General features: G+C 59.8%; 1 protein-coding gene across 1 annotated transcript in view; it reads left to right on the top strand.

The window, feature by feature from the left end:
* The window catches only part of DOC2B (double C2 domain beta), a 28378-nt gene extending 7261 nt beyond the window's left edge, over positions 1-21117 (top strand). Inside the window, exons 2-9 of the mRNA XM_012740631.3 lie at positions 809-888; positions 5020-5094; positions 7051-7160; positions 7308-7434; positions 10619-10776; positions 16671-16752; positions 17357-17453; positions 17884-21117. Of these exons, the coding sequence (XP_012596085.3) occupies positions 809-888; positions 5020-5094; positions 7051-7160; positions 7308-7434; positions 10619-10776; positions 16671-16752; positions 17357-17453; positions 17884-18020 (866 nt within the window). The 3' untranslated portion in view covers positions 18021-21117. The remainder of the gene's footprint in view (positions 1-808; positions 889-5019; positions 5095-7050; positions 7161-7307; positions 7435-10618; positions 10777-16670; positions 16753-17356; positions 17454-17883) is intronic.
* The last annotated feature ends 515 nt before the right edge of the window (positions 21118-21632 follow it).

Here is a 21632-nt window from a genome sequence, read left to right as displayed (position 1 = left end):
TGTTGTAAACACCTGGTGAATAATGAATGAAGGAGACAGGAGCTGACCAGCCCGGCAGCCGGGGAGCAGGCGCCGGGCTTCTGAAGACATCTGCGGATGTGCGTCTTGCGGTGTGGGCCCCCAAGGACTGTCCCTCCCCATCTCCTCGGCCTTCGTGCTGGGAGCCACTTCTGCACGAAGGCCACAGCTGCGGTGCCTGACTGCCCCTGGGGGGCAGCTGCAGTAGCTACTGCCGCACCCTCTGCCTGGCCCTTGGGAATCGCGGTTGCCTCTGAGAGACGTGGGGGCAGCCGCGTGAGGACCCAGCTGGCTCCTTGCAGCCAGCCCAGGGCCCCCAAGGGGCCAGAGAGACCGGGGAGTTGGCGTCCCACGTGCTGCCTGGGGGACAAGAGAGCGGATCAGCTGGTCTGCGTGGCCAGCCTGCGCCTCTCAGAGCCCCGCCTCCTCTGCCTTCCCATGTGATCCTGGAGACACTTCCCAGGCAGGGGAAACTGAGGCACGGAGCCCAGACTGGCAGTTGGACAAGGAGGAACTCCTTAAGCCGGTGCCTGGTTCACGTGGGCAGTGCACTTGGGCAGCCGCAGTGGACTGGGGTGACCCACCCAGCCTCGCTGAGCCCCAACTCCTCGTGGGAAGAATATTGTCGCTTTCCGGGGTTGGGTGGGGCTGGGACGATGGGCAGAGGGACTGGCATACGGTAGGTGCTCCGCTGGTGGCAGTCGCCATGGGGACCGGGGCAGGCTCATCTGTAGGTGACGTCTCTCCACGCCGAGGCTGACGCCTAACCTGTGCCCTTGTGTGTCCGCAGCCGCGCTGGGCACGCTGGACTTCAGCCTGCTCTACGACCAGGAGAGCAACGCCCTCCACTGCACCATCAGCAAGGCCAAGGTAGGCCCCGCCCGCCCGCTCCAGCCCCCAAGGAAGGGCCGGGTCGAGGGGGCCAGCCCTCCCCCCGATTCCCCACCGATCGTGGTGTCTGCACCATGTGGGGTGCGGCGAGCAGTCCTTGCCTAACCCGTCTCGGCTGCCCACGCCCCAAATAAGCCTCATGCAGCCGGGTGCTGGGGGGAAGGAGTATTACAAGGCAGGACCGAGGCCCCTGGAGCCTGGGCAGGGCAGGGTGAGAGGGGGCAGAGACGGGGAGGCAACGGGTCTGTCCTGCAGGCCAGCGGAGAGAGGGTGGGACGCTGGTGGCCCGAGGCGTGGAGTCCTCCTGTGGCATCCAAGGGCTTAATCTTCCGGCGTTTCGGGGCCGAGCCCGAAAAGCCCCCTGAGCCTTACTGTCCGGGCCGGGGTCTCGGGTATCTGTGGACCCCACTGTGGCCTGGCCAGGCTCCCAGTGCTCCCCTGTGGCTCTGCCGCTGGAGCCAGCATGTGCCAGCTCTGTGTTCTCAACTGTCCTGTTCCCTTGTCCCCCACCGCGTGGCTCCCTCTGGGAGGAAGGTGCCCAAGCTGATGTTCTCCCGCAAGGTAAGGGCCTGCGTGGCCGGTAGAGCCCCGTAGTAGGGCTGGGGACAGCCTGAGCCAGCCCAGCTCCAGCCAAGGGGCTTTGCCCAGCGCTGCCCGGCCCAGGCCCGTCCCCAGCCTCCCCTCTGCCCCTCCCTCCCACCCCGCCAGCCGAGGGGCTGCCCTTGCTCTGGGACCACCCAGGGGGACAGGCTGCCTGGTGCCACCCCAGGCTGTATCCCAGCCCAGCCTGGGCTACTGCACCGCCTTGGCAGGTGCCAGCACCCTCTGTGTTGGGCCAGGGCCTTGGTTGGGCACGTAGGGGCCTGCGCACCCCACCCCCGCCCCTCCCCTCCCTCCGGGACCTACCCAGGCTGTGACTCAGGGCGCCCCAAGCCTTGCCTGGCAGGGGCTCCAGACCTCCCCCTCGGAGCAGAGCTGAGCGTCCGGTGACCCCCAGCTGTGCCAAGGTGGAGGCCAGGCAGGCTGCAGGGCCTGGGTAGACCCCTCCTGTCCCTCGGTCAAGCTTTGTAGAGGCTGTGCAGGCCTGGGCCCTGGGAATGGCACCTACCGGCTGCCAGGCCACTCTAGCTAGATCCCACCCCTTCTCCTCCCCAGCCACCAGGGCCCCTCCCTGTGTCGTGTGCCCGCCCTCCCTACCTGGCTACAGGTGCGTGCGTGCCTGTGTGTGCACACGTGGAAGTGTGCGTCCACATAGGGGAGTATCCCTCAGGCATCGGGAGGGGGTGGGAGGCTGGGGGTGGTGCCCCCCACTCTCGTTCCTTCTCTGTGTAAAGCCAGTTCTGTAGGGAAGGAGGTGGCGCAGGCCCGGGCAGAGGTGAGGCTCTGGGCTGGGGTACCGGAAGGAGCCCAGGGCAGGGGGAGCTGGGTCAGGGCTTATAGGGGTCTCTCAGGGTTCTAGGGGCACTCTGGGGCTGCACCTTCACTTGGCCACCCACCCTGTGGTTGAGGGCCAGTCTCAGTTTGCCCATCTGTAAACAGGGTCAATCACCCCCACCCTCCGTGGGTGTTGGAGCTAAGGGAGTTAACAGGTGGCACCTGGCACTTGTCAGCGCTCGGGACCTACTGCTGTCCTGGAGGACAGTGCCAGGGGGCACCCACCCACCCGCACACTCCCGGGCACGCTCGTCCAAGGAGGAGCTGGGACAACCCCGGCAGGCCCACCAGTCCTGGGAGGCTCTGTCGTGGCTTTTGTTGTTCTGGTAAAATACATGAACATAGCGCTCACCCTCTTAGCCATTTGCGAGCGTCGGGCACAGTCACCGTGTTGTGCGGCCAATGCCCAGAACCCTCTTCATCTCGCACAACTGAAAGTCTGTCCCCGAGAAATAGCGGCTCCCCGGCCCCTGGCAACCACCCTGCTCCTTTCTGTCGCTGCGAACTTGACCGCTCTGGGAACTTCCTAGAAGTGGGATCACGCAGCGTTTGCCTTGCTGTGACTGGCGTACTTCACTGAGCAGAGTGGCTTCGAGCCTCATGGTGTGGCAGCAGGTGTCAGAATTTCCTTCCTTTTTTTTTTTTTTTTTTTTTTTTTGAGACAGAGTCTCACTTTGTTGCCCAGGCTAGAGTGAGTGCCGTGGCGTCAGCCTAGCTCACAGCAACCTCAAACTCCTGGGCTCAAGTGATACTCCAGACTCAGCCTCCTGAGTAGCTGGGACGACAGGCATGCGCCACCATGCCCGGCTAGTTTTTTCTATATATATTAGTTGGCTAATTGATTTCTTTCTATTTATAGTAGAGGCGGGGGTCTCGCTCTTGCTCAGGCTGGTTTTGAACTCCTTACCTGGAGCAATCTGCCCACCTCAGCCTCCCAGAGTGCTGGGATTACAGGTGTGAGCCACCGCGCCGGCCAGAATTTCCTTCCTTTTTAAGGCTGAGTGATGGGAAGCGCCTCTCCTCAACAGGTCTCCAGCAGCAGCCCCTGAGAGGCCCAGGGAGGGGCAGGGCCCAGGGTTTCGGGGGGAGCCTCCCCCATCAAAGCCAGAGCCCCCCATCCGTCCCCTGAGTGCCAACAGCAGGCAGGGCTTCCCTTTCGTCCTTCCCATGAGCCCCGTCCCTGCCATGGAGTCCGAGTTTCCCTCTCCCAGACTCAGTCCCCTGGGGAAGGTCTGCCTGGGGGGCCCATCACAGCTCCCAGCCTCCCCTCCCGTGGACGGAGGTCAGGACAGGCTCCATGGGGGGACAGCCCCGCACAGGGCAGGGTGGAGGCCCAGCCTCACGAGAATTGTAAAAATGAAACACAGGCGTTGAGACGCCCCCTGCTCGGCTGGGCCACCAGGTTGCGCAGGATAACCCCGCACTGCGGGCTCTTGGTGGGAGATGGCGAGAGTCCCGGATGGAGGAGCTGGGCTTGGAAAGGCAGCCTCCTGGCGCACAGGGCCACCGAGCCCAGCCCCACAGCGCAGGGCACACAGCTCAGGCCCCCTGTGCGCCCTGCCCTCAGGGACTTCTCTGTCTGCCCAGGAGCCCGGCCTGTGGCGGGAGGGAGCAGGTGCCCCACCAGGCCCACATCTCGGTTACCGCTGTCACTCCGCCCCAACCCAGCAAGTTGGAGCTATTAACCCCTTTCACAGATGATGAAGCTGAGGCTTAGGACACAAAGTGACTAATCCACGTCCCCAGCTAGTAAGGGCAGGGGCTGGGGCCCCGCCAGCCTGGCCCCAAACCCCAGGGAGGCGACCTGGGAGGGAACCCTCAGGCTCCCTCAGGGGTGGGCCTGGTCTGGACCAAGCTGGCTGGGTAGAAAACTTTCAGTTCACCTCTGAATCGTGCCCTGGGGCCGCTGTTCCCACCCTACAAATGCCACCGCTGCCTCCCTGGGTCCCTAGGCGCCATCTCAGAAGAGAAAAAAATGCCATTTTCAGAAACAAGAGCCTGCATGAGGTCAGCTAAGCCCCTATGTGTTCGTGGTCCCATTCGGTCCCTGGCTGTGCACTCACGGCCCAGCTTTGGAAGGGACAGGACGCAGAGCGGGCCAGGGCTGCCATCTTGTGGAGGCCCCGCTCTGTCGGCTTTTGCGGGCTCTGCGGACTGGCTGGGGCCGTGGCGAATCCGGGGAGATGGGGCCTGGTCTCGCGCAGTCTCCTGGGGCCCTGGGCACGTTCCCTGGGCCATACAGGGGGGCGAGTGGACGCACGGACAGAGGGTGTCCTGGATTTAGGGTCTGTGGGGGAGGTCGCCAGGCAGGAGGCCGTGTTTGGAAAACAAGGGAGGGGGGCCAGGCAGGGGGGAGCACCGGAGCACAGCAGGGTATCGAGGGCTTGTCCAGAGCCGGGTGAGTCACCTGGCCTTGACGATAAGAAGGACAGATAGAATAGACTGTCCCGATAATGACACCCATGACAGTGGCCCCCAGCCAGGGGGTTTGGGCCGGGAGATTGCGCCCGCACGGAGCCATCCTCACTCCTCCCGGCCGGGGGTGGGGCCGGGGCTTCTGTGCAGAGGGCGATGAGTGGACCCAGCCAGGAGACCCAGGGGACAGGGACGTCTGCTGACCCAGGGCAGTGCTCGAAGATTTCCAGTTCACACCCCTTGCTGTTCTCCCCTGCTCAGGGCCTGAAGCCGATGGACCACAACGGGCTGGCCGACCCCTACGTCAAGCTGCACCTGCTGCCGGGAGCCAGCAAGGTGAGGGCTCAGGCCTGCCCACCGCCGTGCCCGCCGGGACTGGGCTCGGGGTGCCCAGGGAGGCCCACCGCTCACACACAGCCCCCAGAGCCCAAGCAACCGATGGGACCTCGGCCTCTCACCTCCACACACAGCACCCAGGCAGCCCCACCCTCTCTGGCCCTCCCCAGGGACCTCAGGAATCAGCATTCCCACCTGCGGCTCTGCGGAAACCCCTTCCTGCCCCCCAGGGAATTTCCAGGCTGGCAGTTTCTAAAAAGAGTTCTCAGCTGGGGGTTAAAATTATGTGCAAAAAAGGGCTCTGTGGTCCGGTAACATTGGGAAACATCGTTAAACAGGTTTCTTTACTGCACGACTTCTCAGAGCCTTTAATGTGTTGCTAGGAATGGGCTGCTCCATGAATCCTCATAAGGGGGACAGAGTGGGCAGTGTCTGTCCAGTTTATTTGACCACGGCACCCTCGTTCCCTTGCCGGGCGACCCAGCAGGCAGCCCACACAGGTACTTAGGGCACCAGCAGGACAGGTGCATGCGAGAAAGGACAGGAGACACTGCTGTTAGACACAAGCATTGAGGTGACCTTCCACCCTGGAGAATCAGAACCTGCTTAGACGTCCTCATGTGTGTCTGACAGCTCCGTGTTGTTCATTTTTAATCTCTGGGGCGGAGCCTGAGTTGACTCGGGGCCAACGAGGGTGGGGCTGGGCTCCCGGAAGGGGCCAATCCTCCTCCTTGCAGGGAGGCCGGGCGGGGAGGACTGGCAGTGCCCCCGCCACCGACACCTGCAGAGGATGCCGGCTCCCCACTCGGGCCTCAGTGTCCCCACGTTGCAGGCGAGGCTCAGGGACGTGAGGGCCGAGGGCACGTGTGACCAGGGCGCCTAGAGTGGGCGGTACCTGGCTGCTGGGGTGCAGGGACCCCACCCCCGCCCCACGGACTCGCTGACACAGGGCAGCGTTTCATAAAGAGCAGTCTCCTTAGAAACAAGCTCCGAAAACAGTGAGAGAGAGACAGAGGGATACCCCTCTGCTCTGTCTGCAGCGGGGACCTGGCGCTCACACTGGGTCCCTACCCACTGGGCGCACAGAGCTGGGACACGAATCCCGGGCTGTCTGACCAGGCGCGGCAGACGGCAGAGTGGATCAGACACAAAGCCCAGAGTCCGGCGGGGCAGGACAGTCGCTAGCACGAGGACCACGACGTGGGGAGGCTGGGAGGAAGGCGTGCGTGCAGCAGGTGCAGGCAGCGTTCCAGCGCGGCCAGGCACCCGCGCGGCGTTCCCCGGGAGAGGAGGGGCTCCGGGAAGGCGCAGCCTGCGCAAGGGCAGGGCACGCCCTGGGAAGGGGAGAACCCAGCCCCCGACAGCCTACGGGACACCCCCATCCCACCAGGGGCCTGGGGGCGGCCCCCCTCCCGGTGTAGCTTCCCACGGCTGCTGCAGCAGATGACCACAGACTCAGTGGCCTAAAACAGCACAAGTGGTATCTCACCGTGTGCAGGCTAGACGCCCAACGCGGGTGTCACTGGGCTAAAAATCGAGGCGCCGGCACATTCCTCCCGGAGCCCTGAGGAGCAATGTTTCCCAGCCGTCTCCAGCTCCCGGTGGCCACCCGTGTTCCTTGGCTCGTGGCTCCTCCCTCCGTCTTCAAAGCCAGCCATGTCGCATCTCTCTGGGTTCCTCCGTAGTCACATCTCACCCTGACTCTCTGCTCCTGCCCCTTCTTCCACTAGCACGGACCCTGTGACTACATCGGGCCACCCGGGCACTGCAGGACGCGGTGCCGTTTTGGAGGGGCTGGCTGAGAGCCTTCACTCCGTCTGCAGGCTAGGCGCCCCTCTGCGTGTCAGAGCGTGTTCACTCGTGGTTTCCCGGGATTGGGACGTGGCCGTCCCTGGGGACTGTCACTCTGTCTTGCACGCGCGTCAGTGCTACTAACGTCAGTTTTTCTTACCCCAGGCAAATAAGCTCAGAACGAAAACCCTCCGTAACACCCTGAACCCCACCTGGAACGAGACCCTCACCTACTATGGCATCACGGACGAAGACATGATCCGCAAGACCCTGCGGTGGGTGAGGGCCCCGGCCGCCCGCTCCCCGCCCTCCCGCCCAGCCTGCCCGTGCACGCCCCCTGCCCCACACCCCTTGGACCGAGGGAGCAAACGGGGGGGCACCCAGGGCGGCGTCTGAGGCGTGGCCCCGCGTCTTGCCTGCAGGATCTCCGTGTGCGACGAGGACAAATTCCGCCACAACGAGTTCATCGGGGAGACGCGGGTGCCCCTGAAGAAGCTGAAACCCAACCACACCAAGACGTTCAGCATCTGCCTGGAGAAGCAGCTGCCGGTGAGTGGCGGGGCCCGCCAGCCGCAGCCCTGCAGGCCCCCGTGAGCCGAGCGAGCTCCCAGCTATGGCGTGCCTGGCTCGGTGGCAGGTGTTTCCTGCCTGCCGGAGGCCCAGCGATCACGCTGGATTCTCTGTGATTCTCCACGGATGTGCAGGGTGGCGAGGTCGGGCCTTGGGCAAGGAAGGGGGCAGTCCCAGGTTTGGGGCTCCTGAAGGACAAGGTGGCCGTCCCTGCGCTGCCAGGACTCAGGCAGGGCAGCTGGGGGCGAGACGCTCTGGAGCCCAATTGGAGCAGGTTAGACTCGAGGTACCCGAGAGGCACCCAGAGGAGACGGGATAATTCTTTCCTGGAAATTGCAATTGTTTGGAAATTATGTCAGAGCAGATTTTACCTCCTGGCCAGCTGCAACAGCTGCGCCCAGAGTCTTGGTCTGTTTGCCCCGCGGCTCTGGGCCCTCCCTTCTCTCTGCGGCCTTCACCTGGGTCAGGGGGGCCAGGAGGGGCTGGCCAGCGGTCCCCAGGGCCCCAGGGCCCAGGTCAAGAGAAACGCTGGGCCCTCGGCTGCCCTGTGCTCAGGACAGAGGCCCAGTCCCCTCCACGGCACAGGGGGAAGCTCGGGAGACAGAGCCCAGTGGCCGTCCCCAGTGTGCGCAGCCAGTGGGGTCTGGGCCTCGGGACATGGACTGTCAGCGAGCTTAGCCTGAGTCCCCAGGAGCGAGTCAGCCTGCAGCCGCTGCTTCCTGCCGGAGTCTGCGTGAGCCCCACCCAGCTCGGTCTTTTTGCATAACTCGATCAAATTTCATTCCCTTGTCACATTCTCTCCCACTCGTAGATGTTCCTGGGATGGATATGACCTTTTCTGCTTTATTATTAGTCACTAACCACAGGTAACCCAGTTTTTGCAAATGATCTATGTCACTTAGGAAAGACGACATCAGCAGCCCCTTCTGTAGTTGTGTTGCTGAGTTTTGATCACCGGCATAAACACACAACTGTGCGGATGTGGGTGTGCACATGCACACGTGGATTGTGTGTGGGAGCCTATGTGTGAGTGCGTATCTGTGTGCAAGTGTGCGTGTCTGCACGCGTGTGTGTTTGGAAGAGTGTGTACGAGCCTGGCATAGGAGTAATCTGATCAGGGCACCTCTGATCCTTGCCTGGATTCGCTACGAGCTCATTGGTGCAGTTCTGGGACACACAGTGACCACAGGAGTGCAGTTTAAGGCAACCAGTCTGGCAGTAAAGACACAATTTGCTGAAACGTTTTAGATTGCACAGTCCGTAAACACGCTTAGTTCTAAGTGAATACTGAACAATACCCAATGGTCTCCATGTAAAACAACCCAAAGTATGATAGCCCACCCCTGAGCTGGGCACAATGGCTCACGCCTGTAGTCCCAGCTGCTTAGGAGGCAGGAGGATTGTTTGAGCCCAGGAGTTTGAAGCCAACATAGCAAGACCTCAACTCTTAAAAAAATCCCATCCCTGAAAAAACTCATTTATGTTATTTAATTTTCACATAACACTCAAACTGGCACAAGTGCCATAGCTTAGTGACATGCTCACACACACAGCCCTATCCCAGGGTGGCAGATAGTCAAAATCTCACGAGCCTAGCCTGACCCACTGCGAACAGCCGCCTGGGCACTGTGTTGAGTAGGATACCGAGGCTGCATCTGAGCTCAGGGTGAATGCTGGGATGGATTAGTCGTGTCTGCTCTGGGCGTGGGAATGGGGGAAAGGTGGCCCGGGGTCCTTCACCTCCCAGGAGTCTCATCTCCAGAGAGGTTTAAATGTGGCCACATGGGGACTCAGTTTAGTGCCAGGCAGAGCAGCTGTGGCAACGGGGTGTGGCTGGGACTGCCTGGGAGAGGGGCCTGGCAGAGAGTCCTGAGGAGGGGCCCTCGGGACATGGGGCTCAAGCTGGGCGTGTGAGCGGGCAGAGGGCAGAGGATAGGGGGTTCCGGGTGTGCGGCAGCCAGAAGGAAGACACGGGTGGTCTCAGGAGAGGAAGGAACGGAGACACATCAGGCTGGTGTAGGGTGGGGAGGCCAGACAGGGAGGCCTGGAGTTGAGGTCTGATCCTGGAGGCAGGCAATGGCGGCCACTGGAGGGGACTGGGCGGCTTCCCCGCCTGCTCCCAGCTTCCCCGGGGTTGGGAATGTGTCCAAGTTCTGTCTTCTGGGTTCTCTCAAAGGGGGAGAGGCTCCAGGAAGCACCTTTGGGAGTCTGGGGCCAGGGTGACCCCTTACCTCCCACCAGGCTCCACTTGGCCAGGGCAGACCTTTTGGCCTTTCTCTGAACCCCCCCAGGCGGGAGTTACTGGCACGAGTCTGAACCCAGAGGGACCATCTGTGTGTCTGTTCCCGCTGTCATTAGGACAAGTGCCAGGGCCTCGCCCAGCCCTGGCGATATAAAAATGACATATTATCCTTAATGATAGCATTTTAAAAAAATAAAAAAAAATAAAATAAAAAAAATAAAAAAAAAAAAAAAATGACATAGACGCTTAGAGGCTCGGAGCAGACACATGGGCAGCAGGTGGCCACACAGTGCGGTGAACAGAGAGAGCACAGGGCAGGGACAGCCGACCGCGGAGGGCCAGGGAGGCCCCCAGGCTGGTGCCGCGTGAGCTGAGCCCAGTCCCAGAAGGACCAGGAACGATCAAACAGAGGACGCAGAGGAGGACACCGAGCCGCGGGTACAGCTCGGGAGAAGGCACAGAGGAGTGACACGGCCTCAGAGCCCAGCAGCTGGGCAGGAGGTCGGGCCAGGCTGTGGGGGCCACAGAGCAGAACTCGGTCATCAGCGTGACTGCCGCCATAGACAGGAGGTGACTGAGTGGGCACCGAGGTTCGCATTTCATACAGTTTTCATGTGTCACAAAATATTGCTTTTCACTTTGTTTTTTTCTGCTATTCAGAAAGGTACGGACTGCTCTTAGCTCACGGTCCACACCCAGCCACATTTGGCCCTCGGGTGGCAGCTGGCTGGGGGCTGGGGTCAGGCCCCACCCCAGGCAGAGCCTTGGGAGGGGAGGGACGGGCAGAAAGCCTGGCAGGACACGGTGGCGGCCTCAGCCCTACGTGGCCCCATGGGGCAGGGGCAGGCGGCCGGGCTCAGGACGTGGGAGGAGGCCGAGGTGGGAGGGCCGAGGACCCCCGAGGGACTGCTGTGCCCACAGGTGGACAAGACGGAAGACAAGTCGCTGGAGGAGCGGGGCCGCATCCTCATCTCCCTCAAGTACAGCTCGCAGAAGCAGGGCCTGCTGGTGGGCATCGTGCGCTGCGCACACCTGGCCGCCATGGACGCCAACGGCTACTCGGACCCCTACGTGAAAACGTGAGTGTGCCTCCCGGGACGGGGGTCTGTGCGGCCGGCCCAGTGGTCCAGGCTGGCAGCACTGAGGGGCAGTGGGCTGCTGTGCCCACAGGGGCTTGTTCCCTCATGTGCTCCTTTGGTGTCACTCTGGGAGTTGGGTATGGCCAGCCCATTTCACAGCTATGGAAACTGAGGCCCAGAGAAGCTGGGTGGCTTCCCAGGGTCACACAGGTAGAGAGTAATTACCTCCTGATGCCGTGTCCAGGCCTCTCTGGGACCCCAGGGCCCGGGAGGGGTCATGAGCAGGTGGGAGGAGGGGCAGGAGGAGGCGCTTGCCGGGGTAGCTGGGAGGCTGGGAGACCCAGCAAAGGAACCCCATGAACCATATCAGAACATAGCCACTGCCCACGTGTGCCCAGCCCTGTGCTGGGGCCACAATGCAGATAAGGGTACCCCTAGCCCTGCTGATGGCAGCTGATGGTGGCCCTGGGGAGAGACACCAACTTGGGGGGCTGTGCCAAGTGATCTGGGCCCCAGAGCTGTGAACCTGTGGACCCAGCCAGGCCAGGCTGTGCTCTGAGCTCCACAGGGCAGGTAGGAGCTGGTGGCCCTTTGGAGAGAGGTGGCACAAGTGCCCTGGTGACCACCTCGAGTGCTTGGGGCTCCTCACATATGGGGTGGACCTGAGTCTGAGTCCACAGGGACGCTCCTGGAAGGGTCGGGCTTGGGGAGGGATTGGTTCAGCAGAAAGGAGCCAGAGGTGGTCGGGGAGGGGGACAGAGGAGTTAAGATACAGAAGCAGGAATGGGCCTGGCTTCAGGGGACCTGAGGACCCAGGTGACTCAGGCCGTGGGGACATTGGGGACATCTTGGCAGCCCAGAGGGGCCAAAGCTCCAGTGGCACAGCTCTGGGGCACCATTCCCACTGGCCACAGTCATATTTCTGTCACTTTAAAAATCATATGACAAAAATGGCTCAGCCATGAGCCAGGCTCGGTGGCTCACACTTGTAGTCCCAGCTACTCGGAGGCAGAGATGGGAGGATCACCTAAGGCCAGGAATTATGACCCAGCCTGGGAGACATAACAAGACCCTGGCTCTAAAAACGAAAAAAGGGAAGCCGGGCACGGTGTCTCACACCTGTAATCCTAGCACTCTGGGAGGCCGAGGCGGGAGGATTGCTTAAGCTCAGGAGTTCGAGACCAGCCTGAGCAAGAGTGAGACCCCATCTCTACTAAAAATAGAAAGAAATTAGCCAAACAACTAAAAATAGAAAAAATTAGCCAAGTATGATGGCACCTGCCTGTGGTCCCAGCTACTTGGGAGGCTGAGGCAGGAGGATTGCTTGAGCCCAGGAGTTTGAGGTTGCTGTGAGCTAGGCTGATGCCACGGCACTCACTCTAGCCCAGGCAACAAAGTGAGACTCTGTCTCAAAAAAAAAAGAAAAAGAAAAAAGGGCCAGGTAAGGTGGCTCATGCCTATAATCCTGGCACTTTGGGAGGCCAAGACAGGAGGATCACTTGAGTCTAGGAGTTCGAGACCAGCCTGAGCAACATAGTGAATGAGACCTCGTCTCTACAAAAAATTTTTTTAAAAATTAGCCGGGTGTTGCAGCTCACACCTCTAGTCCCAGCTACTCGGGAGGCTGAGACCGAAAGATCTCTTGAGCCCAGGAGTTTGAGGTTGCTGCGTAAGCTGTGATCACCACCGCACTCCAGCCTGGGCAACAGAGCAGCACTCGAAATATATATATATATAAAATGGTGCAGCCAGTCTGGAAAGCAGTTGGCAGTTCCTTAGAAAGTTAAACACAGAGTTACCATTTGACCCGGCAGCTCCACTCCTGGGTATTTAGATCTAAGAGTAATAAAAAACACAAGTCCGCACTGAGACTTATGCAGGAATGTTCATAGCAACATTGCTCACAATAACCCAAAGTAGAAACTACCCCCTCAGTGTCCCTCCGCTGACGAATGGACACGTACAACAGGGTCTAGCCGCCCTGTGGACTAGTGCTCAGCCATAAAAAGGATGAGGCACCGAGACCTTCTACAACATTCATGAGTCTTGAAAAGACAGGCCGGGTGCGGTGACTCATGCCTGTAATCCTAGCACTCTGGGAGGCCGAGGTGGGAGGATTGCTCCAGGTCAGGAGTTCGAAACCAGCCTGAGCAAGAGCGAGACCCCCGTCTCTACTATAAATAGAAAGAAATTAATTGGCCAACTCATATATATAGAAAAAATTAGCTGGGCATGGTGGCGCACGCCTGTAGTCCCAGCTACTCGGGAGGCTGAGGCAGCAGGATTGCTTGAGCCCAGGAGTTTGAGGTTGCTGTGAGCTAGGCTGACCCCACGACACTCACTGTAGCCTGGGCAACAAAGTGAAGCTCTGTCTCAAAAAAAAAATAAATAAATAAATAACTACTGGAGAGGAAGCTGACAATACCCAATCAAGGCAGAAAATGCCTGCGCAACACGGCCACGTTATTTTCCTTCAGGTTTGGACCCTGGAACCTTGTGCGTAGTTGGAAGCTATTTTTTGCAGCATTGCTTGTAACACATTGCTTGTGATATCCCGGAAATAGGCGCACGTGTGTCAGCAGAGGAGGGGACTAATAAAATGTGGCATACCCGTACCGTGCAGCACTAGGCAGTTAAAACGAATAAATTAGAACTAGATGAATTAACGTGGACAGCCCAGACAAACACGCAAGCCAAAGAGCAAGCCGCAGAACTGCACCCAGAGGGGGGACACTGTTTATGAATATGTCTTAAGCTGAGCCGAGCACTTCCCGGAAGCGATCCTAGGGGAGGGAGGGGGGCAAGCAGGGTGCCTTCACCTCTGCCCGTGCTGCTCCATTGCTCTTACAGAAAGGCACGGTCTGAAGGCCAGATGGTGTGAACGCTTCAAACCAAGTTCAGCGCCCGCCGGCCAGGTTGACGGGAGTTCCAGGGTCCCCTGCTGGGTTGCCCCGAAAGCAGCGTCTTCCCCGGTGAAACAGTCCAGCGACTTCCTCTGTCGGCCTGTGCACTGCACCTGGGGCTCCTCCCTGCCACAGGTGGCTGGTGTGGGCGCGGCTGGACCCCTGCGGCCCTGTCCCACCCCCCCACCCCCGAGCCACAGGCCAGGTCAGCGCGGCTTTTCAAAGACAGGTGGAGAAAACAGCAGGGACAGAGGATGCCTGTCGTGGGAGCCTGGTGCCCAAGGGATACCCAGGACAACCTGTGTCGCTAGGTGGACACAGGTTGTCCAGGCTGAGGGCGCAGAGATTCCAGGACAACCTCCCCTCGAGGGGCTTCCCCAGGCAGAGGTGGGACACTCCTGTCCCACTCCTCACCCTGACACAAAACAAGCAGAGGACAGTTCCCAGAAAACACAGCACCAATAAAATGGGCCAACAAGCACATGAAAACTCATAACTGAAGATACTCACCCTCTCTCGGTGGTAGGTTTAAGGGACTCCCCAGTTTTTTAAATCATAGTTAGGTTTATTGAGGTACAGATTGAATATCCCTAATCTGAAAATCCAACATCTGAATCCAACTTTGCAAGCGCCAACATGATGCTCAAAGGAAATGCTCCTTGGGGTATTTTAGATTTGGGATTTGGAGATTTGGGTGCTCGACCAGTAAGTATAACACAAGCATTTCAAAATCCAAAAAAGTCCGAAATCCAAAACACTTCCGGTCCCAAGCACTTCAAATGGAGGATGCTAGACCTGTGTCATTTGCATACGGTCAGTTTCTCCCTGTTTGAAGTTTGACCGAGATACACAGTCCTGTCACCTCCACCACAGTCGACATACAGAATATTTCTATCGCCCCAGCCCCAGGCATCTCCCGACCTGTTTTCCGTCCCAGTAGGGTCGCCCTTTGCAGACTTCCACATAAGGCAGTCGGACAGCAGGTTGCCTTGCCAGTCGGGCTTGTTTTGCACGTGATGCGTTTGAGACTCACCATGGTACATGGTTGCATGTACCAGTAGTTTAGTCTTTTTCATTGCCGAATAGTCTTCCATCCGATGGGTAAACCACAGCTTCGTTGTTGGTCAGTTTAAAGTCGAAGGGCATGTGCCTGTTACCGATTTTTGGTGACTGTATAAAGCTGTTACGAGCAGGTTTTCTCGCGGACATACGTCTTCGTCTCTCTGTCCTGCCCCCAACTTTGATCCATACGTATTTTCTGGTGTTTCTATAATAGACTAGTATTAGTTATGTTATAAAAGTCACAATTTTTTAAAAATGCAGAGTAAGGCAACAATGCAGAGTAAAGCAACCACTGTCTGCCTTTCAAACCAGCGAGGCTTTTTAAAGTGATGGTATTCAGCTTTGTCATGGGCACTGTGTGTCAGCCGTGCAGCCTTTCCAGAAAGCGATCGGCAAAACGAAATAAGAAGCTGGCGACAGGCGTGCTTTCGGGCAGGGGATTCCACTTCCAGGAATCGGGCATCATTCCCCAGAGTTCACTGAGCTCCGGGTGCTGGGCCTGGGCCGGTGCTGGGTGAGATGGGCGTGGGCCTCACCCCAGCGAGTGCTCAGGCAGGAGGGAGGCAGTTGTCCCACGATTGGCTGTGCAGGGACAGGGTGAGCGGTTCTGCAAAGGAGGGTTTGACAACCTCCTGTCCCCTTCCCCAGCCCGCTCTTGTCGGAAAGAGAGGAGCCTGGGCCTGGCTTCCAGGCACCACCCTGTGCCTGCCCACTGTGTGACCACGGGCAAGTCACTCCACCTCTCTGAGCCTCAGAAGAAGACATGCTCTGCGTCAGAGTCCAAGGAGTTCGTGCCTGTGGGGGCAAGCACATGTCGCTGCTTCCCTGCCGCTGCACGGACAGCCTTGTCCTTCCTCAGGGCTCCCACGCCGCAGTGGCGATGGCTGTGCAGCTCTAGCAATATACCAAAACCCACTGAATTTGGCACTTTAGGAAGATAGATTTTATGATATATGAATTATGGCTCAGTACATCTGCTTTAGCACTCTGGGAGGCCGAGGCGGGAGGACTGCTTGAGCTTGAGCTCAGGTGTTCGAGACCAGCCTGAGCAAGAGTGAGACCCCCGTCTCTATTATAAATAGAAAGAAATTAGCCGAACAACTAAAAATAGAAAAAAATCAGCCAGGCCCTGTGGCACGTGCCTGTAGTCCCAGCTACTCAGGAGGCTGAGACAGGAGGATTGCCTGAACCCAGGAGTTTGAGGTTGCTGCGAGCTGGGCTGACGCCACGGCACTCACTCTAGCCTGGGCAACAGAGTGAGACTCTGTCTCAAAAAGAAAAAAAGAGGCCGGGCGCAGTGGCTCACGCCTGTAATCCTAGCTCTCTGGGAGGCCGAGGCGGGCGGATTGCTCGAGTTCAGGAGTTCAAAACCAGCCTGAGCAAGAGCGAGACCCCGTCTCTACTATAAATGGAAAGAAATTAATTGGCCAACTAAAAATATATATACAAAAAATTAGCCAGGCATGGTGGTGCATGCCTGTAGTCCCAGCTACTCGGGAGGCTGAGGCAGGAGGATCACTTGAGCCCAGGAGTTTGAGGTTGCTGTGAGCTAGGCTGACGCCATGGCACTTACTCTAGCCTGGACAACAAAGAGAGACTCTGTCTCAAAAAAAAAAAAAAAAAAGAAAAAAGAAATAAAGAAGGCTTGAACAAAGGACCATCTCTGCTAAAAACATTTTTGTGGTGGGAAATGTAAGCTTTTCGAAAATTAGATTTCCAGAAACAAGGAAAATCTTCTTTTCTAGGGGAGTGGAGGGACCCCCACTAACAAGAGTGAGCGAAGGAGCCACGTGCTCCTCGCGCCACAGCCCGGCCCCTCCTCCCCGTGGTGCTGGGACAACCCTGGGAGGGGCCCAGGAATCTCTCTCCAGGGACAAAAAGCTCTGTGCTTTTCCTCACTCCCTACCTGTCCCTCGGAAACCACTGCAGGTACCTGAAGCCAGACGTGGACAAGAAATCCAAGCACAAGACGGCCGTGAAGAAGAAAACCCTGAACCCAGAGTTCAACGAGGTACGAGGGCTAGAGAAGGTTGCAGGTGGGCGCTGGGTTGTGGGAAGGTCACATGGGGAGGGAAGGGCTGAGGAGGGCCGGCAGGGGAGCCCGCAGCCCCCGTGGGTGCCCGGCCGGGCTGCAGCGGACCCAGCGGCCGGCCGGACTGCGGGTGCTGGCCGCAGGGGTGCAGAGACGGCAGCAGGGGAGTCCCGCTTCCTCCCTGGGTGCGAGAGGGACACCAGGCGCTGGAGGGTCTTGGAAGCTGGCGGCAGAGTGGGTTCCGTGAAGACGTGACTGGTCAGCAAAGCCAGACCCAAGAGAGGTCGAGGTGCCGAGGACTGCTAAGTGTGCACCGAATGTGGCAGTCAGGGGACTCTCGGGGCCCTTGAGAGAGCAGCTTCAGTGACAAAGGAGCAAGTGGGTTTAGGAGACAGCGTCCCCAAGGACCCTGGCCCGCTGGTCAGGTAGAAGTGCGTGAGATGGGTGGGAACCCTGGGAACCCACCCATCGGCCCCCCACCATCCCTCCCGAGCTCACTGCACCTCACACCCCGTGCCGCCCCCCCCCAGAGTCACAGGCCACGTGGCAGCGTTGGCCCTGACAGTCCCCTTCTGGCCGGCAGGAGTTCTGTTACGAGATTAAGCACGGGGACCTGGCCAAGAAGACCCTGGAGGTCACCGTCTGGGACTACGACATTGGAAAATCCAACGATTTCATTGGTAAGAGGGCGCCCGCCACGGGAAGGCTGTCCGGGCCTGGGCTCAGCAAAAGGCAGCGGCCCGTCAGGCCACAGCCCCTCCCTCCTGGCCTCTCCCCGGACCCACCTGCCCCCAGCTGTGAGGGGCCTCAGGCCTTATCCAGCCCGGCCCCTGTGAGAGGAGGAGACAGGCCAGAGAGGGAAAGAGGCCTGGGGGGTCCCCACAGCAGTGTGCGGTGGAGCAGGGGGCTCCGAGCCCTGGCGGGGCTGGTGGCTGTGCGCAGTGCCCTGCCCTCTGCCCTCTGCCCGCCCCAGAGGGCTGCTGTGGTCAGGGGTGGAGGAGGGGCCACAGCATGGCATGGAGGTCAGACGGCGGGCAGGGGGAGATCAGGCTTGGAGCACGGGAGCCAGCAGGTCCCCGAGCCCCTGGCTGCCCCTCCGGTCCCCCGCAGGCGGCGTGGTTCTGGGCATCAACGCCAAGGGTGAGCGCCTGAAGCACTGGTTCGACTGCCTGAAGAACAAGGACAAGCGCATCGAGCGCTGGCACACGCTCACCAGCGAGCTCCCGGGGGCCGTGCTCAGCGACTGACGCCCCTGTCCGCCTGCCTCCGCCGCACAGCCCCTGCCGTCACCCGGGCCCAGCGTGGGCCAGCCCTGGGCTCCCTCGGCTGCCACCAAAGGCTGCAGCCCCCTCGTGGGGGGAGACCCAGGACACCTGCTTGGACACGGAACCTCTGCAGCCCCACCGGGAGGGCGCGGAGGGCCCAGCCACTCGAGGGACAGGGAGGGCCGGGAGCTGGGGGACGGAATGGGGCCGCCCAGGGCGAGGACTCTCCTGGAGGTCAGCAGGAAGGCCCAGGCCAGGAGTGCAGGGGCGCCTGGGGGCCAGCGGGAATGGAGGAGAGAGGCAGGCCAGCGAGGACCAGACCCCGAAGAATGGTTACCCCCAGAACGGACCCCGGAGGACGGCTACCCCCAGACGTAGCCAAACGGAGGCTGCCGCACCTTCCTCGCCAGTGCTGCTGCGCAGGCGGGAGGAGGCGGCCTGCCCGGGGTCCGCTGGTGGACCCGGACTAATGGACAACTGCTTCTCTCAGGGCACAGGAGCAGGGGAGAGCGGAAACCAACTGTGACTGTGGGGGTGGGGAGAGGGGAAGGGGCGAGAAATGCCAAGACCAGCCTGGCCGGTGCAAGTGCTGGTTGCTGCTGCCTGCTGGGAGGGCAGGGAGGGCTTCCTGGAGGAGGTGGTGCTTCCTCGGGGCCTTGAAGGGCGAGTGGGGGTTTCTAGGCGGACAAGGGGAGGACCTTGCAGGCAACCAAGAGGACTACAAAGGCCCGGAGGGGAGCGGGGACCCAGGCACCAGGAGACATTGATGCCGGCGCAGGGTCAAGTTCAGTCCTCACTCCCAGCTCTCCCACTTTGACCTTTCTTCTCCTGAGGGACCTGGAGGGTGGAACCCACCCTTGGCCCGCCGCGGTGGAGGAGAGGAAAGGGTCCCTGGCGCAGGGGAAGAAGCAAACATTCCTCCTCTTCTTCCTCCTCCTCTTCCTCTTCCGCTTCTTCCTCGCTCTCCCCTCCCCCTCCTCTGCTGGGTTCAGGCTGAGTATCCTGGGCTTCCAGGTGGTGGCTCATGGCAGCCTGGCCCTACTGTGGCCACAGATGTCCCCGTTAGCAGTACTGAGTGGCAGTTCAAGGCCTTGTCTCTGCATTGCTGTGGGGCTGGCTCTGCCCTCCCGGAGTTGAGCGAGAGACACCTGCGTGGGGGCCTGTCTGCTCCCCCAAATCAGGCCTCCAGAAAGGGGCTGAGAGTATCTGAATCTTGGGGCCCAGGCCTGGAGCCCCCACACCTTCCATGCCTACCAAGGGGCCTTCAGGAACGAAGGCAGAACCAAGGAGTTTCAAAGCTGCAGATCCCCGGCGTGTTGAACCCCTCACTGCACGATGGAAACAGGCCCGGAGAGGGAAGGAGGCCTGCCCGAGCCTGCCAGCCCTGGCACAGCTGGAACCAGGACCCCTGGCACCCAGCGCACTGGACGCCACCCTTCAGGGGAAGGTGCGTGCAGGGCTCACCGCCTGCTGCCCACTGGCCCATCCACGCCGGCAGCAGGGCTCACAGGGTTCGACCCGCAGCTGCAGACGCGAAGCACATCACCATCCCAGGCCCCAGGTGATGGCTGGAATCCCACCAAGTGCCCATCAGCCCTTTCCCGGCCTGCAGGGGAAGCAGGACTCCAGCCCCACACGGGACCTGCCACCTTTGCTGCTCTCAAGCCTCAGTCTCCCCACTATTAGGAAGGCTTTGTGCTGGGTCGAGGTTTTGCATGCGCCGTCTTAATGAGCCTCACAACCCCGGGAGATGGGTTCAATTGTCACCCCCTTGTCACAGCAGGGGCTGAGGAGTCTGCCAAGGCCACACAGCTGGGAGTGAGGAGCCATGACCCAAACCCAGGTCTTCCGGCTGTCTGGGCTCAGTGCCTCCCGGTGGCTTCCGGCCTGGGCTCGTGGGGGCTCAGTGGAGAACCCAGGTGGAGGCTCAGTAAGCTCTGCTGCATAGTAGGGACATGGGTCCTTGTCATCGTCCTGCCACCTCTCCTCTAGCTGGCTTCGAGACCATCTGTGCCACTTAGGCTTCCCCAGAAGTGCCAGTCCTGGCCCCAGAACCCTCTGGGGCTGGGGCAAGGGCCCTCTTTTCTGCACCCAGCTAGAACTGGGGGCCTACGGTGACAGGCGGCCTATTTTTTAAGGGTGTCTAGGTGAACTATGGGTATCTTAGCTTTGCTTCTGGGGGACCTCAGGTAGAGAGGACACCCAACAGCCTCTCTGAAGACATGGAAGTGCTGAATGGCCGTGCGAGAAGCGGCTGTGAGCCCCACCTAGCATGCCTTCCTCATTAGACACATGGGGAAACTGAGGCCCAGGGTGGAAGGGGCTCGGGGCCCAGCTGGGACGACCACCCAGGACTCGGAGCACCAGCCCAGGCCCCCTGCTGCCCCAGGCTGTGCGGGTAGGTGGTCCAACATGAGGTGAGGCTTCTGGCCAGCCAGGGTGGGTGCCCGGGCAGGAGGCCCCACAGGGAGCCTCGGAACCGTCACCAGGATCCTGGCACTGTCCTAGATCCTGTGTGTTTCTGTTCAAGGAAAAGCGCGTTGAGAAGCTGCAGAATCGATCGGCTCTACCCTTGACCCCAAACGGGCATCCTTGGTCCGTCAGCCCCACAAAGACCGAAAATCTGATGCCAAAAAAAAAATGTCATTCCAAAGTCAGGTGTCAGTAACTAGGGGTGTCGCCCGGTGCCGGCATCCACCTCCCGCCCCGCCCGCCGCCACCACTCGCCAGTCCCCGACAGGCCCGTCTTCCAGCCCTGAAGCGGTAGCCGCCTGACCTCCAGTGGCGAGAGCGAGGAACTGCACCCCGGCCCGCGGGGCCGTGCATGCCCTGCCCCGCGTCCCTTCCCGACCGAGGGAACCTCCCGCTGCATGGACTCTGGCTGTCGTCGACGCAGACTCGTGCACTGCTTAACACCGTTTTGCTACCATGCGACGGCTGCAGAAACTCCTCAGACTGCAGCCCCACGACACTCTTTTTGTACTTTTCGTCTGACCTACCCGAAGGTGTCCTTTTTAAGTCTTATTTGTTAATATTTATAATGACATATAATCCAAAGTAAATGGAGACGTCACATTGCGATGATACTGGCTTTGGGAGAGTATTTTATTTATTTTATTTTTATACTATTTATTTATTCATTATGTTTTTTTATTTATTTATCTTGAGACAGGGTCTCGGTCTGTTGTCTGGGCTAGAGTGCCGTGGCGTCAGCCTAACTCATAGCAACCTCAAACTCCTGGGCTCAAGCAATCCTGCCTCAGCCTCCCGAGTAGCTGGGACTACAGGCATGCGCCACCAAGCCTGGCTAATTTTTTTCTATATATATTTTTAGTTGTCTGGCTAATTTCTATTTTTTATAGTAGAGACAGTCTTACTCTTGCTCAGGCTGGTCTTGAACTCCTGACCTCAAGTGATCCTCCCGCCTCAGACTCCCAGAGTGCTAGGATCACAGGCGTGCGCCACTGCGCCCGGCCTGGGAGACTATTTTAATAGATGTGGACGGGAGGGGAGGGGGAAAGACAGGGAAAGGCAACTGAGACTTAGCACACAATCTCTTCACCATTGATGTAGGCTCCCAAGTTCCAGATGGGG

The sequence above is a fragment of the Microcebus murinus genome, chromosome 18 (genome assembly GCF_040939455.1).
Source record: "Microcebus murinus isolate Inina chromosome 18, M.murinus_Inina_mat1.0, whole genome shotgun sequence".
Classification (NCBI taxonomy): Eukaryota; Metazoa; Chordata; class Mammalia; order Primates; family Cheirogaleidae; genus Microcebus; species Microcebus murinus.
The sequence above is the reverse complement of the archived record's forward strand: the minus strand, read 5'-3'. Positions and strand labels throughout refer to the sequence as shown.